Here is a 23,411-nt window from a genome sequence, read left to right on the forward strand (position 1 = left end):
GGAACGGAGCACGAAGTGCTGTCCGCATCTTTTGCGGCCCCACTGAAGTGAATGGTTCCGCATCCAAGCCGCAAATACTGCGGCTCGGATGCGGACCAAAACAACGGCCGTGTGCATGAGGCTTAACAATAAGTATAGGTTATTTCAACAAAAAGCACAATTTGAGGTGTAACCAAAAACCCCTCATGTATCATAAGGTTTGATTTGGCCAAAGCCTGCGCACAATGTTACATCCCACAAGGCTGCCACGGAAGCATGACAACCCATGGAACAATGGGCACCGTTAGCGAAGCAGGAAGCTCACGGAAACAGGAAGGCAGAAGGTTAAGGCACTGCTGGCCATTTATGCTTTCATCTTCTATCACCACTGTTTCATTATTGGAGCATTCAGCAAAGAGACAGAAATAAGACCCGCTAACGGGCCAGTAATACCCATATACCGTCTATATACTGCTGGTACATTACTTGGCATTATTGTCTGCATAAGGCTGTGTTCACATCACCATTTAGTTTTCCATTCTTCTGATCCGTCAGAAGTAAGGCTACTTTCACACCAGCGTTTTTACTGGATCCGGCAGGGTTCAGCCAAACGCTTCAGTTACTGATAATACAACCGTCTACATCCGTTCAGAACGGATCCGGTTGTATTATCTTTAACATTGCCAAGACGGATCCGTGATTAACTCCATTGAAAGTCAATGGGGGACAGATCAGTTTTCTATTGTGGCAGAGAAAACGGATCCGTCCCCATTGACTTGCATTGGGGGTCATGCCAGAGCAGTCTTGCTCCGCATCCCAGGAAGGAAAGTAAACTACAACATGTTGCGTTCCCATACCAGAGAGCAAACCGCAACTAAACGGAACAGAATGCATTTTGGGGCACTCCGTTCTGTTCAGTTTTGTCCTGGTATTGAGACCCTAGGACGGATCTCAATACCGCAAAAATACAACGCTAGTGTAAAAGTAGCCTAAAGAAAAATAAACAAAAAAAATAAAAGGACCCGTTAATTTGAGCATCAGGTATGCTCAGCGTCAGTTAGCACTAAAAATAACTGATCCACCTTTATTTGATTAGTTTGTGTCAGAGATCAGTTATTATTGATGGTAGAAAAAGTACTGCATGCATGGGTTACTACTGCTTGGGTTAGGGTGCTTTCACACTTGCGTTAGAAGAATCCAGCAGACAGTTCCATTGCCAGAACTGCCTGCCAGATCCGGAAATCCGTATGCAAACGGAGATCATTTGTTTCCGGATCCATCTGACAAATGCATTGAAATAACGGATCTGTCTCTCTGGTGTCATCCGGAAAAACGGATCCAGTATTTATTTTTTTACACCTTTTTTAAAAGGTCTGCGCATGCGCAGACTGGAAAACCGGATGCGTAAATGCGGCAATTTCCTGAACACTTGGTACCGGATCCTGCATTAATACATTTCAATGGAAATTAATGCCGGATCTGGCATTCCGGCAAGTGTTCCGGAATTTTGGCCAGAGAAAATACCGCAGCATTCTGTGGTATTTTCTCCGGCCAAATACCGTAAAAGGGACGGAACAAAAGACATCCTGATGCATACTGAACGGATTTCTTTCCATTCAGAATGCATTAGGACAAAACGGATGCGTTTTTTTTTACGGTATTGAGCCCCTATGACGGAACTCAATACCGCAAAACTTTAACGCTAGTGTGAAAGTAGCCATAGGCTAGTTACGGGCAGGCTGTTCCAGCCACAGCACGCCAAGCCCCTCTGACTATAATGGGACCCAGCAGGGATCTGGCCTGTTTCCGACATTAGTGCCGAAATTCGGCCAGATAAATAATGCTGCATGCAGTGTTTCTTGACTGGCAAAATCCTGGCAGTAATGTTGGAAACAGTCCGGGTTCCCTTACAGTCAATGAATTCCGGCAGTCTGTTTCTCTACCGGAACAGCCTTCTGGAACAGTTTAGCGCTATTGTGACACTAGCCTTACTTTTCTCTTCTTGGTAGGGCTCGGTCACATGACTGTATGAATGGATCCGCATCCGTTCCGAAAGTTTCCATGGCCCCATAAAAAAAGACAGAGCATGTCCTATTCTTGTCTGCAATTACGTCCAAGAATAGGCATTTCTATCATAGTGCTGCAAATTGTGGACCGCAAAACACTACGGTGGTGTGAATGCGCCCTTAGGCTGGATTCACATATGTGCCCTTGAACTCTGGCAGTCTGTTCCGCCAAATAAACAGTCTGCCGGAATTCACTGTGTCCGGCATACCTGCTAGCTTTCAGCCAGACCAAAAAATACTACACGCAGCATTTTTTGTCTGGCCGAAAGCCGGCATATATTCCGGAAAGCCGCCGGATCCAATTACAGTAAATGGGGATGCGGCGGTGCACGGTGACATCCAGCTATGCCGGATACAGTGATCTCCGGCAGTCTGCTCCTCTGCCGGAACAGACTGCTGGAGTTCAAAGCGCATATGTGAAGCCAGCCTTAGCAGGTACATAAAAGGTACGGCTATAAGACTGGCTGGGGGTCATTTATCAGGCCGGCGATTAGACCGGTGTAGTGGATTAGCCTGCCACTATTTTGCACGGCAGGGGATGAATTAGGCGATGAGTCTTTGTATTCGTCCAGGCGCAGGTGGATCGTGTGCAATTAGACGACTGTCTCATCAGCTCACAAATTAGGTGCAAAAGTGCAGCAGAAAAGTCGTATATTACCGTAAATAAAACGTTGCCGCCATATACAGGTTTTAAGTTTGTGAAAAGACGGTGTTGACCTGAAGATGCAACTTTTTAAATAAAATTGACGCACGGCCCCACACAAAGCCAGCGAACAAAACTATACCACCCATGAAGAGGAGTATAAATTAGACCAAATTTGAGACTAAAACAGATGAAAAAAGGCACAAATACATAAATCAGTCTGACACTCAGACCACATCCCCCAAATCAGCCTAAAACAAAAAAAATGTCAAACCTGGAAAAAGAGGGGTGGATTTGTCAAAAATCTTGTAAAGGAAACCTGGCTTAGTCGCCCATAGCAACCAATCAGATTCCACCTTTCATTTTTCACAGCTCCTTTAGAAAATGAAAGCTGGAATCTGGTTGCTATGGGCAACTAAGTCCGTCTTCCTTTACACCAGTTTGATAAATCTCCCCAGAGACTAATAAAACAGGAGCAAATCGAACAATAAAGGTGAAAAATACACAAATTTAGACAAAAAAGCACAAACAACCATCTGTCGGGCAGATTTACAGCGGATATACCAGTCCTCCACAGTAGCAAAATCCACACCAAATTGGGGAAATCCTCGCAGAAATGCCACAGATTTCTCCCTCTGCACTGCAAAAAGTGAAATCCATGGCAGAAATGCAGAAACCACGACTGACAATCCGCACCACATGGCAAGTTATGTGTTCATTTTTTTTTTTTACGGAAAACCTCATGGTGTGGATGAGACTGTGACCTGCCGCTCTGTACATGGTGCGGATTTTCCGCACCCAAAAAAAGCGCGTGACTGCACCCGAAGTGCAGGTAAACGCACATAAGATCCGTACTAAATTGCACGTAGATTTATGCGCGTTTCTGCACCAAAATCCACACTTTCTAACAGCAGTTTCTGGTGCAGGTTTGATAGGGGTTTGGCGCAGATCTTACCCTTCAATGGAAAAGGGTGAAATCCGCAAACATAATTGACATGCTGCTGTTTTGGAAACCCGCATGGCAGGTCAACTTCCACACAAATAAGACCCACAAAGCGTACATGAGATTTGCGTATTTTCATACACTATGCTGGTCCTCTACTACACTGCAGTTTTTACGCACGGGAATCCGCACGAAAAAACCTCACATATTCCACAACGTGTGCAGGTGGCCTCAAAGGGGTTTTCTGAGACTTTGTAACTGATGACCTATCCTCAGTATCTGATTGATTGGCGGGGGTCCCAGACGTCGGACCCCCACCAGATGTTTGAGGAGGCAGCGGTGCTCGCAGTGGTGCTACGGCCTTCTCTCAGCTTTTCCTGCAATACCACAGTTGGGGAATGATCTGCTAGCCTGGGATGTAAGCCTTCATGTTACCTCCTAGACTTCACAGCACTGACGAAGGAAGGTTGAAGCACCATAAGGTACAGCACGTCTGAAAGTGCTGAAGCCACACTACACGCGGCCAATGAACTACAACTGCAGCTAACTACTAGTGAACCCAAAGGAAAACGGAACTTCACTGCTTTCATTTCAAGCGACGATATTACCACATCCAAATGCCTCAACTGTTGTCCCCTTCCTTTATTATTCCTTCTAGAAGCCGTGAATGAATTGCTAGCAGATTACAATGAAGGTCCAGATGGGTGTCTCCAGGTGGGGGGGGGGGGGGGGGGGGAATGTCCCTGCACAGTCTGACACTATGCAAACAGTGCTGACACTTTCAGACTGCGCAGGAATCCAACCCCAACTGCTAACAGCCACCTGGACCTTGATAGCAAACTGCTAACAACTTATAGAAGGAATAATAGAAGAATAGTACAACATATGGTCATAATAGAATAGTTATTACACGAGAAATGCAAGTAAGCACTAGAACAGACACGTCAGGAGAGGTGACCGCTCCTCTTTAACCTTTACATAATGTCAGCCAGTGACTGGAGAACAGCAAGGTGATGAAACACAATCCTAGAGAGCAATCCCACCTGCAAATAAAATGTACTCAATCTTAACCTTTCATCCTGCCGTCTATGAGGCAACCTTACCAGACTGAGAATATGATCCCAAAATATCCCAAGAGGGAGGTAAGTCCTCATGCGCTAAGCACAGCATCATGTTCCGGTCTAGCAACTTGAGGTCCTGGAGAGTCACATCCAACTGTTCAAGTATGGTCTGATGGCTGGAAGAAGTTAGGCGATCGCAATGGCTTTTCAGGGAGTGCGAGACGCTGCATGCTTTATCCCTCACATAAGAGATCGATGTACAAGCCACAATCACCGGAGAATAGCCGTGGGTGTGCATACACACGGTCACACTCAGTGACTCTGCACAATTGTGACCTGGAGAACAAATGAAAGACAGCAGCTTTATTACAGTAAAATAATAATAATATATATAATTATTTTTTTATATTTTTTTATGGTTTTAGAAGACAAAAACAAACATACGATACAATTCTCAGAACCAGAATCACACATACCGGTAATCTACTGAATAAATACACCAATATGTTTGCTGTTTGGTTAGCATATAAACCGTAACTCCTAACTGTAGGTACACACTTTTCCATACTTATTTGGGAATCAGAAAGTCAATCTTTTCTTACAAGTTCCCCCGGAAAAACCTTGAAAAGCAAATAAAACTCTAATGAAACTAATAAAACACATCCCGTCTGGATAATCCCTTTCCATGTGTACTGTTAGGGCACATGAAGATCAAGGGTAAAGTCAGGGGTTTTCCAAAACTTAGAAAGTGATGATCTATGCTTCAAATGAACAGGAGCTGAGCTCAGCACTCCAGCACCAGAAACTACAGAGGACAGACCCTCCACCCACTGTATACAGTAGTTTCCAGCACCTGGGGCTGCTTGAAACCATTAATCTGGGGATGGGGGGGGGGGTCATCATTATTAGATCAGCGGGGGTCCGAGTCAAGACACCCTCGTGGATCAGTTGTTTCCGGGAGCCGCTGCGCTCACTGGAAGTTTTCCCAAGCATAGCGCTGTACATAGTATAGTGGCTGGAATTGGTATTGCAGCTCAGCCCCAATCACTTCAAAGGGGCTCACTGAGCGCCCAGCCTCTTCTAACCGCTGATCGGCGGGGGTTCTGGATGTCAGACCCCCACCGATCTGATATTGAAGACCTATCCAGAGGATAGGTCATCAATATTTGTTACCATATAACCGCTTTAAAGGGTTTTTCCAGGAGTTTGACATTAATAGGTCGGCAACATCTGATCAGTGGAGGTATGACTCCTGGTAACCCTGCTGATCGGCTGTTTGAAGAGGCCGCCGCACTCTTCCGAGGCCAGTAATATCACGTTCATTGTTCACATGGCCTAGGAGCAATTCAAGTGAATGGGCCTCAGCTGCAATACCAAGCACAGCCACTATACAATGTTGGTAAGCTGTAAGGCAGGCATGCTCAACCTGCGGCCCTCCAGCTGTTGCAAAACTACAACTCCCAGCATGCCCAAACAGCCTACAGCTATCAGCCTACAGCAGGGCATTGTGGGAGTTGTAGTTTTACAACAGCTGGAGGGCCGCAGGTTGAGCATGTCTGCTGTAAGGAGTGCAGCGGCCTCTTCAAACAGCTAATCAGTGTGGGTGACAGGTGTCGAACCCCCATCAATCAGATATTGATGACCTATCCTACAGAGTTTTCATAAATATAGAACTTATGGAAAACCCCTTTAATTTGAAAGGGGGGGCCAAGAAATACTACATTCCCCATGCAGTGGCCACTGGAACGAAGATGAGCGACTACACAGAGTTGCTTGTTGGTGGAAGAACCAATTCCTGCTTGTAAAATTGGGGTGGGTCTCCATTAGGGACCTCTTTCTATAGGGGCTCATGCTCATGAACGTATCTTTTTTCCGTGTCTGTTCCATTTTTCTGCAGAACGTATGCGGAACCATTCACTTCAATGGGTCCGCAAAAAAACGGAAATGACTCCATATGCATTCTGTTTCCGTATGTCCGCATGGCCGTTCCGCAAAAAAGATAGAACATGTCCTAATCTTGTCCATTTTATGGACCAGAACAGGCATGGTTACAATGGATCCGAAAAAAAATGGATGTCACCTGTATGTTTTGCGGCCCGCAAAATACATACGTTCGTGTGCATAAGCCCTAAGTCTGGGTCTCTGGAGGATCCCGCATGTTAACACATTATCAGATTTCCACTGGAACTACAAAATACTTCATTTCTCTGCAGAGGTGCTGCAGACAAACCGATCACTTGGCGCCAGGTTCTCCCCTACTGATTACTGCTGATCGTTAGGGGCTCCAGCTGCAGGGCACTGAGTATATTTCGAGGGTCTTGTCCATGGCACCCAACTGCAATGCAGCGGTCATTTTTTACACGACAACTTAAGGCTAATTTCACACTCGCGTTTGGTGCGGATCCATCATGGATCTGCACAGACGGATCCGTTCAGATAATACAACCGTCTGCATCCGTTCAGAACGGATCCGTTTGTATTATCTTTAACATAGCCATCCGTCTTGAACACCATTGAAAGTCAATAGAGGACGGATCTGTTTTCTATTGTCTTACATTGTGTGTCAGTACGGATCCGTTTGGCTAAGTTTTATCAGATGGACACCAAAACGCTGCAAACAGCCTCCAAAGCGGAATGGAGATGGAATGGAGGCAAACTGATGCATTCTGAGCGGATCCTTTTCCATTCAGAAAGCATTAGGGCAAAACTGCAGTTTTGGACCGCTTGTGAGAGCCCTGAACGGATCTCACAAACGGAAAGCCAAAACGCCAGTGTGAAAGTAGCCTAAGAAATGAAATCCAAGTCCTGATTGACTGTTATGCCCAACATGGTCATGGCCATGTTCATTTGGATAAATGAGGCCAATCATGTTAATCTAGCAAGCGCTGACTCAGCAGATGTAACAGTGACACAAGTGTATAATCTGTTCTTAACACAAAATTCTTCTGACCTGGGAAAATGGATCGCAGAGATTTAGCACTGAGGCGTTCAGCAAACGAAACATGCCTGTGACTGGACCCGCTGTAAACAAAGTAAAACTCAGCATCTTCTGGGAGATGGAAATCTTCACCAAACTGTGCAAATACAGTCATCTGACCCTGGAAAACAAACAGAGAGCATTTCCCAAAAATTCTACAACCTCAGATTTTCTGCTAGTTAAATAGACCATGCATGTGAGAGGAAACATGGAGATTTTTATGTCAGCCCGAGTTTTGCACCAGGGACACCTATACGAAGGAAAGGCTATTAATATTGTGAAGCCGGAAAATACCAGTGAACTTTGCATAAATCAATAGTACAAGCAACCATAAGAAACTTTGAAATATGTCTTATCAGAAAGAAATATTTAGTTCTCATTTTATCAGCTGTTTACCTCTCCGCCGAGCCTACTAGGCGGACACTCCTAGGAGGGCGGGGTTGCCTCTTTTTGCCACGCTGGCCCTGGGAGAAGCCGGCATTCCTCTCCCCCTTTACCTCGGTCGGCAGGAAGATTCATTGGGGGAAATCAGGACCTGGTTCCACCTGCAGCTTTTCTGGTAGGAGAACCCTATATCCCTCCAGCCCTGGGACCAGCTCTTGGAGCCATGTACGAACCCATGTTTGACGCCCGCCCGCCACCAGCCCCCACCCACTACGCTTGAGCAAAATGCGAGCTCAAGTTTCCTCGCGGCCAGTCAGACTCCCTGTGTACCACATGCTGTGCGCCCAGACCAGCCCTGATTGGGCCCACGCCCTGTTTTGGGCAGTAGAGGACCTATCAAAAGTTTCCCAATCCACCCTTTCTCTCATGGGTCAATTGGTTGACCACTCCTCACCTGCGCATCCCACGCCTTCCTCGGGCGACTAACCTAGGGGCAGACCTGCTCACAAGAGGCCCAGAACAGGACCATTTTCCTCTTCTAACGCCTCAGTGCCTCCACCTCCCCCGAGGCCACCCTCAGAAATGTCCTCCCTCCCAGACGAGACACTGTCCGAAGGGGAGGTACTTGATTCAGACTCGGATCTGGATCAGGAACAATCTTCTAAGATTGCTTCCATGGTAAATAGCCTGGTCGTTGCTGTCCGGGACACCTTTCAGGTTCAGGACGACTTTTCTTCTAGCCGCCAGGGAGTTGTTTCTCTGCCCGAGACAAGCCCCTAAGGCCTTTCCCTTGCATGACGATTTTTCGGTCGTCGTTGCCAAGGCATGGGACCATCCAGATCGTCGTGTCAGCGCATCTAAGCGCCTCGATCTGTTATACCCCTTTCCGCCAGACCTGGTCGCGAAATGGTCGTTCCCGCCCAAAGTGGACCCACCCGTAGCGCGTCTCACTAAGCATACCGCTATCCCTGTGGCCGATGGCACGTCCCTTCAGGACCCTGTAGATCTCCCCCTGGAGTCTTTAACCAAGTACACCTTTGTGACGGCTGGCTCTGCGCTTCGTCCTATTTTTGCCTCTCTGAATGGGCCCTTTCGCCTGCACCAGGACATCGTGGCTGATCTTCCCCCGGCGGGCCTCTAGTCTTTGGCCCTGCAGATCTCTAAGGCGGGAAGGTACCTCTGCGAGGCCTCTTTGGATGCGGGCACTCTTGTTGCCTGTTCATCCGCTCAGAGGTGTGGCTTAAAGTCTGGGCTGAAGACTGCTCAACAAAGCATTCTTACGGGGCTTCCCGTTTCGGGTTCTCATTTGTTCGGTACTGGTTTTGACGAGATCATCTGAGGCCACGGGCGGCAAAAGTACCCACCTCCCACAGGGAAAGGCCAAGTGTCTGGTTTGCTCCAGGCCCTCGAACTCCCGTTTGTGCTCCTTTCGCCACTTCTCCGGCATACGTCTGTCGGCAGGGGCGCCACCCAGGGTTTTTAAATCAAGAGCAGAAGAGAAAACCATTCTTCAAACCTCAACCAGCCTGGCGCCTGCGGGCACAACCCGTCCGCACCCAGGCCAGTAGACAATCTTCAGCATGAAGGGACATTTCCGACGACTGGGTACTCGAGATAGTAACCTCGGGTTACAAGATCAAGTTGGCCTCCACCCCGCCGGACCGATTCTTCCAGAGACCGAGTTCGGGCCGCTGCCGTTTTTCAGGCATTATAATCCCTTCTCACTCAGGGAGTGATCTCCCCGGTTCCGCCTGCGGAGCAGTTCACAGCTTTTTATTCAAACCTCTTTATCACCACCAAGAAAGAGGGATCCATTCGCCCGATGCTAGACCTCAAGTTGCTGAACCGGTTTGTCAGGGTCCAGCACTTCAGGATGGAGTTTCTTCACTCCGTGGTTGCCTCTCTGGAACGGTGCGAGTTCCTTACCTCGGTGGACATTCAGGACGCATACCTGCACATTCCCATTGCTCCCACGCACAAAAGTCGTCTTCGCTTTGCGGTGGAGTCTCACCACTATCAGTTCGTGGCTCTACCCTTCGGCGTAGCAACAGCACCGCAAGCATTTACGAAGAGGCTCGTTCCTTTCCTCGCCCTTCTCCGTTCCAGGGACGTTACCCTGATCCCCTATCTGGACGACCTCCTCGTCAAGGCTGCAACCTTCAGTCTGAACGAGGAAAGTTTACTCCTCACCCTGGATGGACACCCTGGCACGTTTTGGCTGGCTGGTGAACTTCCATAAGTCAGCACAGCATCCCAGCAGGCGGATTACTTTCATCGGCATGATCCTCGACAGGGCCACAGCGATAGTCTGCCTCCACTCGGACAAGCGATTATCCCTTCAGCAGTCGGTTCGTCTTCTCCTCTGGTGCAGACGTCCATCAATCCGGCTTTGCATGCGAGTGTTGGGAACAATGGTTTCTTCCTTTCAGGCGCTTCCGTTTGCGCAATTTCACACTCGTCCACTCCAGCAGGCGATCTTGTCATCCTGGGACAAGACACCAAGTTCCTTGGACCATACCATCGCCCTTCCTCCGCAGGTGCAGTCGGACTTCAGGTGGTGGCTTTCGACTCCAACCTTGGTCTCCGGCAAATCCTTTCTCCCGGTCTCATGGTCAGCCATCACCACCGATGCCAGCCTCCTCGGATGGGGCGGAATCTTCCCACCTCGGACAGTCCAAGGCAAATGTTTGGACAATGCCACAGCGGTGGGGTACATCAACCACCAGGGAGGGACACGCAGTCGGGCGGTGATGGCGGCCAAAATTCTAAAATAGGCGGAGGAACATGTACCAGCGCAGTCTACATTCCAGGAGTGGAGAATCGGACGGCAGACTTCCTCAGCCAGAAGACCGTGGACCCAGGCGAGTGGTCTCTGCACCCAGAGGTGCTCGACTCCATCTGTCTCCATTGGAGCCGTCTGGACGTGGATCTGATGGCACCCAGGATCAACCACAAGCTTCCCACCTTCATCTCGCGGACAAGAGATCCCCGGGCATGCGCAGTAGACGCACTAGTGGTCCCATGGGATGGCTTTTCCCTCTTGTACGTCTTCCCCCTCTCCCACCCCGGGTCCCTCGCAGAATTAAGAGGGAGGGTATCCACACGATTCTCATCCTCCTAGATTGGTCGCGCAGAGCCTGGTACACCGATCTCATCCATCTCCTAGGAGACGCTCCGTGGTCGCTTCCACTCAGGGATGACCTTCTCTCTCAGGGACCCGTCTTCCATCAGCATTTAGAATCGCTATGTTCGACGGCGTGGCTATTGAAACCGCCATTCTGAAGAGGCGGGGTTTCTCCGATGGAGTCGTTTGTACCATGATTAAGGCCAGGAAGCCAACGTCAACCAAAATATATGACAGGACTTGGAAGTCTTTCCTGCGCTTCTGTGCGGACCGTCGCCTCCCTCCGCTCCGTTTATCCTTTCCCACAATCCTCTCCTTTTTGCAAATGGGGCTGAATTTGGGTCTTAGTCTTAGTTCTGTGTCGGCGCTTGCGATCTATTTCCAGCGACCTCTGGCGCAAAAAGCCCCGGTTAAGACCTTTCTCCAAGGGGTGGCTCACACTGTCCCTCCTTATCGCCCCGCTTTAACCTCTTTTGATTTGAACCTTGTGCTTGGTTCTATCCAATCAGCTCCCTTTGAGCCTCTTGACACGGTTTCTCTCAGCATTCTTTCCTGGAAAGTGGCCTTTCTGGTGGCAGTCACCTCCATCAGGCGCGTGTCGGAATTGGCGGCGCTCTCCTGTAGGGAGCCCTTTTTTTATTCTGCCCCAAGATAAGGCGATGCCTTTCTTTCTTCCAAAGGTAGTCGCCACCTTCCATATCAACGAGGACATCGTTCTTCCTTCATTTTGTCCCTCGCCTTTGCATCCTAGAGAAAGGGCCCTCCACCAGCTGGACGTGGCTCCTGCTCTGCGGATTTAAGATGGATCTACTTGGCCATTGGCTCCGCCCCTCCGTACCACGGCTTACTCGACCAGGGCGGTGAACGCTTCTTGGGTCAGTTTCCACCAGGCTTCCGCTTTGCAGCTGTGTAAGGCAGCAACCTGGTCTTCCTTGCACACGTTTACCAAGTTCTACCAAGTGCAGACCTTTGAGTCGGCAGACGCCGCTCTGGGTCGCAAGGTCTTCCATGGGTGTGTGGTTTCTTCCCTCCCAGTGGACTGCTTTGGAACGTCCCACGGTTCTGTGTCCCCCAATGATACGAGCGAAAAAACAAGATTTTTGTGGACTCACCTGTTAAATCTTTTTCTCGCTGAGTTCAATTGTTTTTGTTTCCAATTTTTGCCGCAGGTGACGGCAGTTGATTAACTGGTAGCATCCTCAGTTTTTGGTTCGGACCCACCCATTGTTATGTTATTTAATTTCTGATTTCTTTTCCTCCTACTGCTTGTGCACAAACTGATATGCTCTCTCCAGGCTGGAGGTGATCTAGCCGGTGGGAGGAGCTAACACTTTTTAGCCTAGTGTCGCCTCCTAGAGGCATCAGCAGCTATACCCACGGTCCTGTGTCCCTCAATGAACTCAGCGAGAAAGATTTTACAGGTGAGTCCACAAAATCTCGTTTTTCATACAATTTGTATGCTATGAAAAGCCATTTAGAAGCTGTCATTGCAATAAACTTCCTCACCCAATTATATGAAACGTTAGAAACCAGGGACCCGGAGGACGCCTGAAACTGGCTCAGCCTTCCCTGGCAACGCTGAATGATTTCATATCGTTTCGTATTTCTCCTGAACTTTATAGTCTTTCTTCTTTTTAAAGCTCTGATGGTTTTTCAATGTAGTAAATCTCATGGGGTTTATAGTTTTATAAATGACATTGAGGGTAGGAGAGACCCACGGCCATTTTGCTCAGTTACTACTTTAGTGGGACAGACCTCTATAAAGGCCCTGTTCACATGGTGAACTTTGCAAAAGGCAAAATGAGCAGTGTATTCCGTGGCACAAACCCCTCTGGTTTCTGTTGCAGTTCTTCAATGTGAATGCTGTGGACCTTCTCCCGATGTAGCACTACTGAATAAAGTTAAACCAAAAAAGTTATAAACCATGGCCACACAAAGGCCAGGGTGGCCTCTTACTGGAAATAATGGAAGGCAGATACCCTGCTGATGTGGATTACGCACCAAAATCCACAAGCAAAAGACTCTATGTGAATGGACTCTTAGGCTCCCGATACACATTCAGGTTTTGATCAGAAGTCGCTGGACTTTTTAATGCAGTTTTGAAACTAAAACCAGGAATGGATTTAAGAAAAATGAGTAGTGGTATATGCCCATTATTCTTGCTGTTCCTTTAAGATCCATAACTGGTTATAGCTTCCAAAACAGCATCACAAGTCCTGAAAAAAAACAACTCAACCTGAACATGTATGAGCACCCTACCACAATGTAATCGTGCTATGCTTGTGGTAGCATTCAGTGCCCCAACAACTGTATAAAAATAAAAGAAACAGTCAACCTGAAAATGCAGTGTAATCTGCAGGCAGCATGTTATAGAGCAGGAGGAGCTGAGCAGATTGTACATAGCTTTATGGGAAAAGATACAGAAAAACTTGTAATTTATACATTTATTTCTCTGCTATTTCTGACTTCAGTTGTATATGGGGCCATCTTATCAGTGACTGATAGCATTCCCAGTGTAAAGGCCCATTTGCTCAAATGTCAGGCAGATTATTGGAAACAAATGTTCCTATGAACGTTCATTAACGTGTAAGGGTGCTGCAGATCACCCGATGAACGAGCGAAACACTTCTTCATCGGGTGAAATGATCTTTGGTGCAGACACTGTAATCATTGTTTCTGGGCAGCAGACTGTGCTGTATGAACAGAGATCTGCCGCCCAGAAACAATTCATTTGTCTGCAGACGAGTGATAGCAGTAGCGATAGCTCGACTCCATACAGTGAAGGTCATCGTTTCATGTAAATGCAGCTCTTTAACTCCACTGACGAGAAGCCGATTGTCGAGAAGGAACACTTCCTTCCCAATAATTGTCTGCTTTACTGTGTATACATAGCTGTCAGTCACTGATAAGACCTCCCCTGTGTACAATTAAAAAAGCAGAGACTAAAATGTCAAAATTAAAATTTTTTGCAGAATCCTTTCCCACAGAACTATATACAGCCTGCTCAGCATATCCTGCTCTCTAACATGCTGACCGGCTTGCCAACTTCTGTACAATATAGGTGTAAAAAAGTTAGTGAGGTGTCCACTTGCGTTAAGACTCCAAAAAGTTCTCCATAAGCACTAACATGGTCGTTTTGGCTAGGTGTTCTAAAAATCATTCCCCGACAGAACACAATCTTTTAGCAGATGCTGCATTATTGATTCTTCTGCAGTGGTTGCAAGTTTATCCCTCTATCATTCAGGAAGGCATTGATGAGAACAATCAGATTTATAGATTTGAGGCGCTTATTACTTGTACCAATAGACATTATGGTTCTTTCCTCAAGATCTGACCTCCATGGAAGAACCCAACGTGTCCAAGAAGCGGTGTTAACCTGAGAGCTTTACTTGTTGCATTGCTTGTGAAATCTTTCTTCCTTTTAATAGGGTTGTCTCATTAGGGACAGCCCCTTTTAAAATGTGGCCAATAGGGCTCCCAGCAGAAGATCCTCTGCGCTTGCGCCAATGCCCGCAGCAATGGTGAAGATGTGAGATTGAAAGGGACAAGCGAGATGTCTGGCCCTGCAAAATCAAGGGGGAGGGGTGAGTCTCTTGACCACAGGGACGAGCCCATTGGTGCTGATTTTGAACCAATTCAATTGGTTCAACTCTATTGCAGACTTCTGTCAATACATTATTAAACTTCTAGTAATAATAAAAGAGGAATGGCACAACATACTGTACATGGGGAATGCAAGCAGTTACTGTAACCAACATGCCAGGAGAGGTAAGAGCTCTTCTTTAAAGTACCAAATAATGGTGGTTAAAGGGGTAACCTCATGATTAATGTAAACAAATGCAAATCAGATACCATATAGTACATGACAATCACTTTCTAACAAACTTAGCCCTTTACCTCACGTGGAACCAGAGATTTCCCCATTCATTGCTCTGCTAGATTATTTTCAAGCTAGCAGCTTACGGGGCGTGCACTTTGCCAGGGGGTGTCCTTTCTACCGCAGCTGGTGGCAGTTGAAGGATGGAACTGAGCATGTGCGACCATCTCAGTGAGCAGGACAGAGAAATTAGAAAAAGTGCAAACAGCAGGTGGCGCTATACAGATAGATTTCAGTGAATAACTCAGTGGCTATAGTACAATTTTTAAAAGTATTCAGATCCAGTTGCTGGTTTAAAAAAAAATGTAGAATATTTTTCATGAGACAATCCGTTTAATATCCCAAAACAGAGCTTTCGAACTCTTAACGTAAAGGGGTTTTTCTCGTAAAGGGAACTTTCACCCCCTTTTTTAACCAGAAAGGAGAATGGCTCTATACGAATGGTCCCTGTTCTGCAGACTCATACTGTACTACAAGGATGGCCATTCATGTAATACTACATTTCTCCTGCAGCCGATAACCCTTCTAAAAGAAGGAAAGATTTCACAAGCTGGAAACAGTCAGTGAAAAAAAGTGAGGCTCTCAGGTCAAAACCGCAAGCACAGAATGAACAAAAATAAAAAAAATAAGAGATTTAGTTCACACATTTCATTGGCCTTCTACCTGGGCAGGCCAGAGTCATACATAAGCCATCCTTACAGATATGCCAGCACTAGCAGCTAATACTGGGATATACTTACATAGAGAGGCACTTCTGTTTGGCTCAGCTCCATCTCTGCAACTGTAAAAAATAATAAAAAATAATGGGAAGAGTCATAAAACTATTATCTGAACATAAAATAAAACGTCTGAGCTGACATATGCGCGCTACGACAAAAGACCCGGGAGATCTGTTACACATTTCTTCTTCCTCAAACACCGCACCTGAACAAGGTGTGTACCTCTCCAGGCCACTGCTAAGTCTGCTTTTGTGTCACGCATGTGGCGGCTACACAAACATGCCGGCGGTCACACAACAGCAGAAGCCTCCGTCTCCGACCTTGTGCTTGCAGAAAGAAAAGGAAGACCGTGCCATACTACTTTCCAAATGATGGACAGTAATTGAGTATTCTACGACTTATATCATACTGATGGCCTCGTCTGAGGATAGTTCATTGATATGATATTGGCAGGGTTACAAATCCAGACACTCCGCCTGATCAGCTATCTATGTATACAAATAACACAAAAGAAAAAGTTCTGTTACGTTGCCTATTTACGGAGCTGCAGGTCTCCAAGTGAAGTGGGTAAGTTTCACATTAACAGTCAAGAAATCGTAGTAAAGACTGTGCTGCTCAAGTTATCCAGAAGACATCCAATATAAAGAGAGAGTCAAACACAGCGTTCAGATATAGCCGAACATCGAAACGACCCACAGAAATCCCTTCGACTTCCAGGTCAATCTTTCTGTAGGAACCAAAGGATGCGCAAATAGTGAAAGACCACCAAGAGAAGCAAAATAAATCATTTATTATACTCACAAAAGGTAACAGGATAAGGCCTCATGCACACGACCGTTGTTGGGTTCCGTGTCCGTTGTTCCGTTTTCCGTGATTTTCTGCGGACCCATTGACTTTCAATGGGTCCGTTGAAAACTCTGAAAATGCACTGTTTGTCATCCGCGTCCGTGATCCGTGTTTCCTGTCCGTCAAAAAAAATAGGACCTGTCCTATTTTTTTCACGGACAACGGTTCGCGGACCCATTCAAGTCCATGGGTCCGTGAAAAAACACGGAGGCACACAAGAATGTCATCCACGTCCGTGATCAGTGTCCGTTTTTTTCCTATCATTTTCAAGGCAAACTTGACTTAGATTTTTTTTCTCACTTTTCATGTCTGGTGATCCTCCAAAACTCAAGGAAGACACACGGGGGAAAAAAAAACGGACACGGATCACGGAACAACGGAACCCCGTTTTGCGGACCGTGAAAAAATACTGTCGTGTGCATGAGGCCTAATAGGCATATCAAAAAGCTGTAACAGTCCTCGTGTCTCTGCCCGACCTAGGTTTCGCTTCATCAGGGGGCGCATATTATACCCGCATATGGGCATCTAATTTATACGGACCTTGGATAGGAGAGACTCCTTCCGATTACATTAAACCATAAATTAAAACAAAACCAAGACTTGTTTTTTTTAAAGAAACAGATGTTAAGGCATATATAGATATAGCGAGCTGCCACTATAACCCATGGCTGGAGAATATTCCTAAGGCCTCATGCACACGACAGTATTTTTTCACGGTCCGCAAAACGAGGTTCCGTTGTTCCGTGATCCGTTTCCGTTTTTTTTTTCCGCGTGTCTTCCTTGATTTTTGGAGGATCACCAGACATGAAAAGTGAAAAAAAAATCTAAGTCAAGTTTGCCTTGAAAATGATAGGAAAAAAACGGACACGGATCACGGACGCAAATGACAATCTTGTGTGCCTCCGTGATTTTTCACGGACCCATTGACTTGAATGGAAAACGGAACAACAGACACGGAACCCAACAACGGTCGTGTGCATGAGGCCTAAAGGGCAGTTAAAAAGAATCCATCGAAATTGTACAGATATAGAGGATTATAAAAAACTGTCAGATAATTCAAGATCGATTTATAGAAAAGGGCTATTCAGAAGAAAAATTGGCTATTTGTAGTAAAAATATAGAAGAAAGTAAGAAAACACAAGTCAAAGAAATACAAGGAGTAGTAAGAAGAAAAAAAAAAGATTTTAGGTTTACTTTTCTCACCCAATTTAATACCAATATAGGTCCTATAAAAATGCTATAAAGAAAAATTGGTCTGTATTGAAAAATTTTGGGGATCCGTGATTCCAGTTAAACCAGAAATTACATATAAAAAAGCACCAAACTTACGGAATCGACTAGTACATAGTCATATCCCTATGAAAATTGGAGGTTAATAGAGTAAATTCACTTGGTGCGGTTTTTGCCTTCCATGTAAAAACCGCAAAAGGGAAAATAGAAGAATGAGTGTACAAACCATCCAATCTACTAAAGTTGCTTGTGAGCATGCAGGGTTGATCTACCTACTGGAGTGCCCTTGTGGCCTCCAGTATGTAGGACGAACTATGAGAAAACTTAAAACGAGAGTCCAAGAACATATCCGGAATATCAAAAAAGGCTTAGAAACACATAGCGTCTCTTTGCATTTAAAAAAAAGTAAATGAGAAGGATCCCAGGGGGTTAATATTCACTGGTATAGAAAAGGTTAATCAGAAGTGGTGGGGAGGAGATCCACTGGCTAAAATCAGCCATGTGAGGTAGAGTGGATCTACAGATTAGGCTACTTTCACACTAGCTTTGTTTGAATCCGGCGTTCAATTCCGTCACCGGAACTGCCCGCCGGATCCGGAAAAACGTGTGAATCGTGATCAGGATTTTGATCACAATGAAAAAATGCATTGGAAAAAACGGATCCGCCATTTGTGGACTAACTTTTTTTTCAAATTTTTCAGGTTTAACATGCAAAAGCAGGATCTGGTTTGATGGAACACACGGCGCCGGCGTTAATGCAAGTCAATGGGAAAAAGGCCGGATCCGGCGTTCAGTCAAAGTGTTCCGGATTTTTGGCCGGAGGTAAAAATACAACATGCTACGGTTTTCTGAAAAGCCCCATCAGTCAAAAAGATTGAACTGAAAACATCCTGATGCATCTTGAACGGATTACTCTCCATTCAGAACGCATGGGGATAAAACTGATAAGTTCTTTTTCGGATTTGAGCCCCTAGGACGGAACTCAGCGCCGGAAAAGAAAAACGCTAGTGTGAAAGTACCCTTAGGAACCTTACAACCGCAAGGATTGAATATGGAATTTGATCTCAAGCCATGTTTGATATAATGGATATGTTTTATGTTGCTAGTTGTGAAGTGGAGTTCGGATGCAATAAAACAAACAGGTTTTTTTTGTCACTCCGTGTGTAAGATAGTAAAGTGCTAGTACTCATTTATTGGTCTGATGGAACCATGTGACCTAATGACTGAATGGAAGAAGATCTGGTTACGGTGAGAAGAATCGATCACGGGTTTAGGAGGTTTGTTACACTAGCGGGAAACTCTGAGCGTTATTGATCACGAGGTTAGGAGATTTTATGAATTAGAATGAAATACGTCCTTTCACTAGTGGAACTCTGTCATGTGATCGGGAAAGCTATGCGTTATAGACATTGGGTGGTTTGGGAAAATGAAGAATGGCAAAATATTGATAAGGATAGAATGTTTTACAAGATAGATGGTGGAAATATGTTTGTTTTAAAGAAATATTATTTTAATGTTTTAATTTATGGTCGAATGTAATTGGGAGGAGTCTCTCCTATCACAGGTCCGTATAAATTAGACGCCCATATGAGAAGGGAGTATGCACCCCTGATAAAGCGAAAGCGAAACCTAGTGTCATGAACACTCCCGCGAGAGGTGCCAGGATATCAGAGAGACTGGCAACACGTGGGTTAATCTGACTGGTTCCTTGTGAATCATTTGTGTCTGTGTTGTTTTGGTATGACCACACCTCAAGCAGGTGTTGTTGGTTTAGTCATTTAACTTCCCCTATTTATTACTGCTTACCCCTTCTGGGGGGGTGGTTTATAGCTTCAGTTTCTGTACTCTGAGCTAGCCAGTTGTTGGATCTCGGTTGAGCTCCTAGCATTGCCTTTGCTCCACTTGAAGTTAAGTGTCATCTTCCTTTTGTATTTTGTTTGTTGTATTTCCCTGTCTTTTGGATCTAGGCCTGAGGGAGACTCCTGTTCATCCTTCTGGTGGACGAATAGATTGTCTCAAGTCCTGTCACTATACCAGGGACCTACAGGGTATGTTAGGGCTCTAGGTTACTGTGTATGAACTTTCCTACCATCGAGGTCAGTTCATGTTGATAGTTAGTCAGGACTTCGATTAGGGTTGTTCTAGGAGGTGACCTTCTCCTCTACCCTAGTTTCCAGGCCTAGTTCCTGTCCCCTTTCCTCCTGTGCTTGGTGTGGAGTTTCCCACCCACACCGCATCCGTGACACCTAGGTCGGGCAGAGACACGAGGGCTGTTACAGCTTTTTGATATGCCTATTATCCTGTTACCTTTGGGAGTATAATAAATTATTTTACTTCTCTTGGTGGTCCTTCACTATTTGCACATCCTTTGGTTCCTACAGAAAGATTGATGTTTTTGTATTTGTTACAAATTTTAACTTTTTTTTTATTTACTAATTTTTCTAATTATATTTTTTAAGCTCCATAGCTCCATGCATAGGGAACAGAACTGTGGCAGGGAAAGTGATCATGTCCTCCAATCCTGGGATATATTTTTACTAGATTGCATTTTTCACTGTCATTTTACTCATCACAGGAAAAGTGTTTAAACAGAACTTCTTAGTAAAATAAGCTCATTAAACCAACTAGTAGGACTGACCCTGTTGATTAAAATGATGCATGTCTTGTGGAAATTGGTTGTGTCAATCCCAAGAAAAAAAGACTTTAAATGTTGGTGCAGATGATGGGGCGGGGCCTAGCCCCTCTGTGCACCTCAGCTTTCCAGTGCTGGCCACGCCCATTGGCACACAGATCCCCTCACTATCATCAAGAATAAAAGTAATTTTTCTATAGAACGCCACAACCAATTTTCACAAGATAGATATTGTTTTAATCAGTAGGATCAACCCTACCAGTCAGTATACCTGGTTTAATAGGTATGATTCTGCTGACAGACGCCCTTTAATAAAATCACAAACAAACCAAAGCTTTAAAATGTACCACCTTAAACAGGTAATCTGGGACTTTAAAACTGTTGGCTGATCAGCTGTTTGAAGGGGACACAGTGGTCCAGCGAGCAACTTGCCACCTTCACTGTTTACCAGGCAGATCTTCATACCTTTAGTAGTAGCCGCGATTCGTCCCATCCAAGTGCATGGGGCTGAGCTTTAATACCAGGTACAAACACTAGTAAAAGGATGGAAAACAATGACAGATTTCCACGGATCATTCAATCAGACACCACTGATTTTAGGGTACTTTCACACTAGCGTTATTCTTTTCTGGCGTTGAGTTCCGTCCTAGGGGCTCAATACAGGAAAAGAACTGATCAGTTTTACCCTAATGCATTCTGAATGGAAAGCAATCCGTTCAGGATGCATCAGGATGTCTTCAGTTCAGTCTTTTTGACTTTTCAGGACGGAGATAATACCGAAGCATGCTGCGGTCTTATCTCCGTCTAAAATTCCGGAACACTTGGTGCAGCTCAGACCCATTCAAGGGAATAGGGTTGAGCTGTAATACCTAGAAGAGCCGCTATATAATGGCAAAAAACGGCTTATCAATGGGGGTACCGGGTGTCAGACCCCCACCGATCACATACAGATGACCAATCTTAAGGATCAGAAGACCCCTTTAAAGATCTGCATAACTTTAAGAAACCAAGCAAAAGTAGCAGTTTACACTGAAGAGACAGGCAGTTTCGTGTAGTTTACGGCAATGTATGACCTTGTGGGAATGCCCGGCAAGTGGAAGTGGTGGCGCGCTTGTTTTCGCATGTACGTCTATTTTTCTATAAACAAAACAGTCTGAAAGGAGCCAAGTCCTGATAACATAATAATGCTTCCTGGAACACCAAGTGTGCGCATTTGATCCCTTCGTTTTCAGCTCACAAACCGGCTAAGCCGACAACTAATAACCTCATTAACAGCAAAGGTGAGGTGCTACTTTACCACGCCAGGTCAGGTCCAGGCAGTAGAAGACCATGCAGAATAAATACAGCTACGGTTCAAACAGCAGGACTATAGTAAAGATAAAATCAACACGTTACATAATATACAGCTTAGAAATAAAACAGACTGGAACAGCGCAAAATACGCCACTGTCAGACTACAACGCAGAATACGCCACTGTCAGACTACACCGCAGAATACACCACTGTCAGACTACACCGCAGAATACACCACTGTCAGACTACACCGCAGAATACACCACTGTCAGACTACACCGCAGAATACACCACTGTCAGACTACAACGCAGAATACACCACTGTCAGACTACAACGCAGAATACACCACTGTCAGACTACACCGCAGAATACACCACTGTCAGACTACACCGCAGAATACACCACTGTCAGACTACACCGCAGAATACGCCACTGTCAGACTACACCGCAGAATACGCCACTGTCAGACTACACCGCAGAATACGCCACTGTCAGACTACACCGCAGAATACGCCACTGTCAGACTACACCGCAGAATACGCCACTGTCAGACTACACCGCAGAATACACCACTGTCAGACTACAACGCAGAATACGCCACTGTCAGACTACACCGCAGAATACGCCACTGTCAGACTACACCGCAGAATACGCCACTGTCAGACTACACCGCAGAATACGCCACTGTCAGACTACACCGCAGAATACGCCACTGTCAGACTACACCGCAGAATACACCACTGTCAGACTACAACGCAGAATACGCCACTGTCAGACTACAACGCAGAATACACCACTGTCAGACTACAACGCAGAATACACCACTGTCAGACTACAACGCAGAATACACCACTGTCAGACTACAACGCAGAATACACCACTGTCAGACTACAACGCAGAATACACCACTGTCAGACTACACCGCAGAATACGCCACTGTCAGACTACACCGCAGAATACGCCACTGTCAGACTACACCGCAGAATACGCCACTGTCAGACTACACCGCAGAATACGCCACTGTCAGACTACAACGCAGAATACGCCACTGTCAGACTACAACGCAGAATACGCCACTGTCAGACTACAACGCAGAATACGCCACTGTCAGACTACACCGCAGAATACGCCACTGTCAGACTACACCGCAGAATACGCCACTGTCAGACTACAACGCAGAATACGCCACTGTCAGACTACAACGCAGAATACGCCACTGTCAGACTACAACGCAGAATACGCCACTGTCAGACTACAACGCAGAATACGCCACTGTCAGACTACAACGCAGAATACACCACTGTCAGACTACAACGCAGAATACACCACTGTCAGACTACAACGCAGAATAGACCACTGTCAGACTACAACGCAGAATACACCACTGTCAGACTACAACGCAAAATACACCACTGTCAGACTACAACGCAAAATACACCACTGTCAGACTACAACGCAAAATACACCACTGTCAGACTACAACGCAAAATACACCACTGTCAGACTACAACGCAAAATACACCACTGTCAGACTACAACGCAAAATACACCACTGTCAGACTACACCGCAGAATACACCATTGTCAGACTACAACGCAGAATACACCTCTGTCAGACTACAACGCAGAATACACCA

At 45.9% G+C, this 23,411-nt stretch overlaps 1 protein-coding gene across 2 annotated transcripts in view; it reads right to left on the reverse strand.

Moving 5' to 3' along the window:
- The window catches only part of ARHGEF28 (Rho guanine nucleotide exchange factor 28), a 245,723-nt gene that overhangs the window by 182,676 nt on the left and 39,636 nt on the right, over nucleotides 1-23,411 (reverse strand). For both annotated transcript variants that reach the window (XM_040421454.1, XM_040421453.1), the window contains exons 2-4: nucleotides 15,795-15,835; nucleotides 7,643-7,790; nucleotides 4,735-5,028 (exon numbers count right to left, since the gene is read on the reverse strand). In XM_040421454.1, coding sequence (XP_040277388.1) covers nucleotides 4,735-5,028; nucleotides 7,643-7,790; nucleotides 15,795-15,827 — 475 coding nt within the window. In that variant the 5' untranslated portion in view covers nucleotides 15,828-15,835. The remainder of the gene's footprint in view (nucleotides 1-4,734; nucleotides 5,029-7,642; nucleotides 7,791-15,794; nucleotides 15,836-23,411) is intronic.

The sequence above is a fragment of the Bufo bufo genome, chromosome 2 (genome assembly GCF_905171765.1).
Source record: "Bufo bufo chromosome 2, aBufBuf1.1, whole genome shotgun sequence".
Classification (NCBI taxonomy): domain Eukaryota; kingdom Metazoa; phylum Chordata; class Amphibia; order Anura; family Bufonidae; genus Bufo; species Bufo bufo.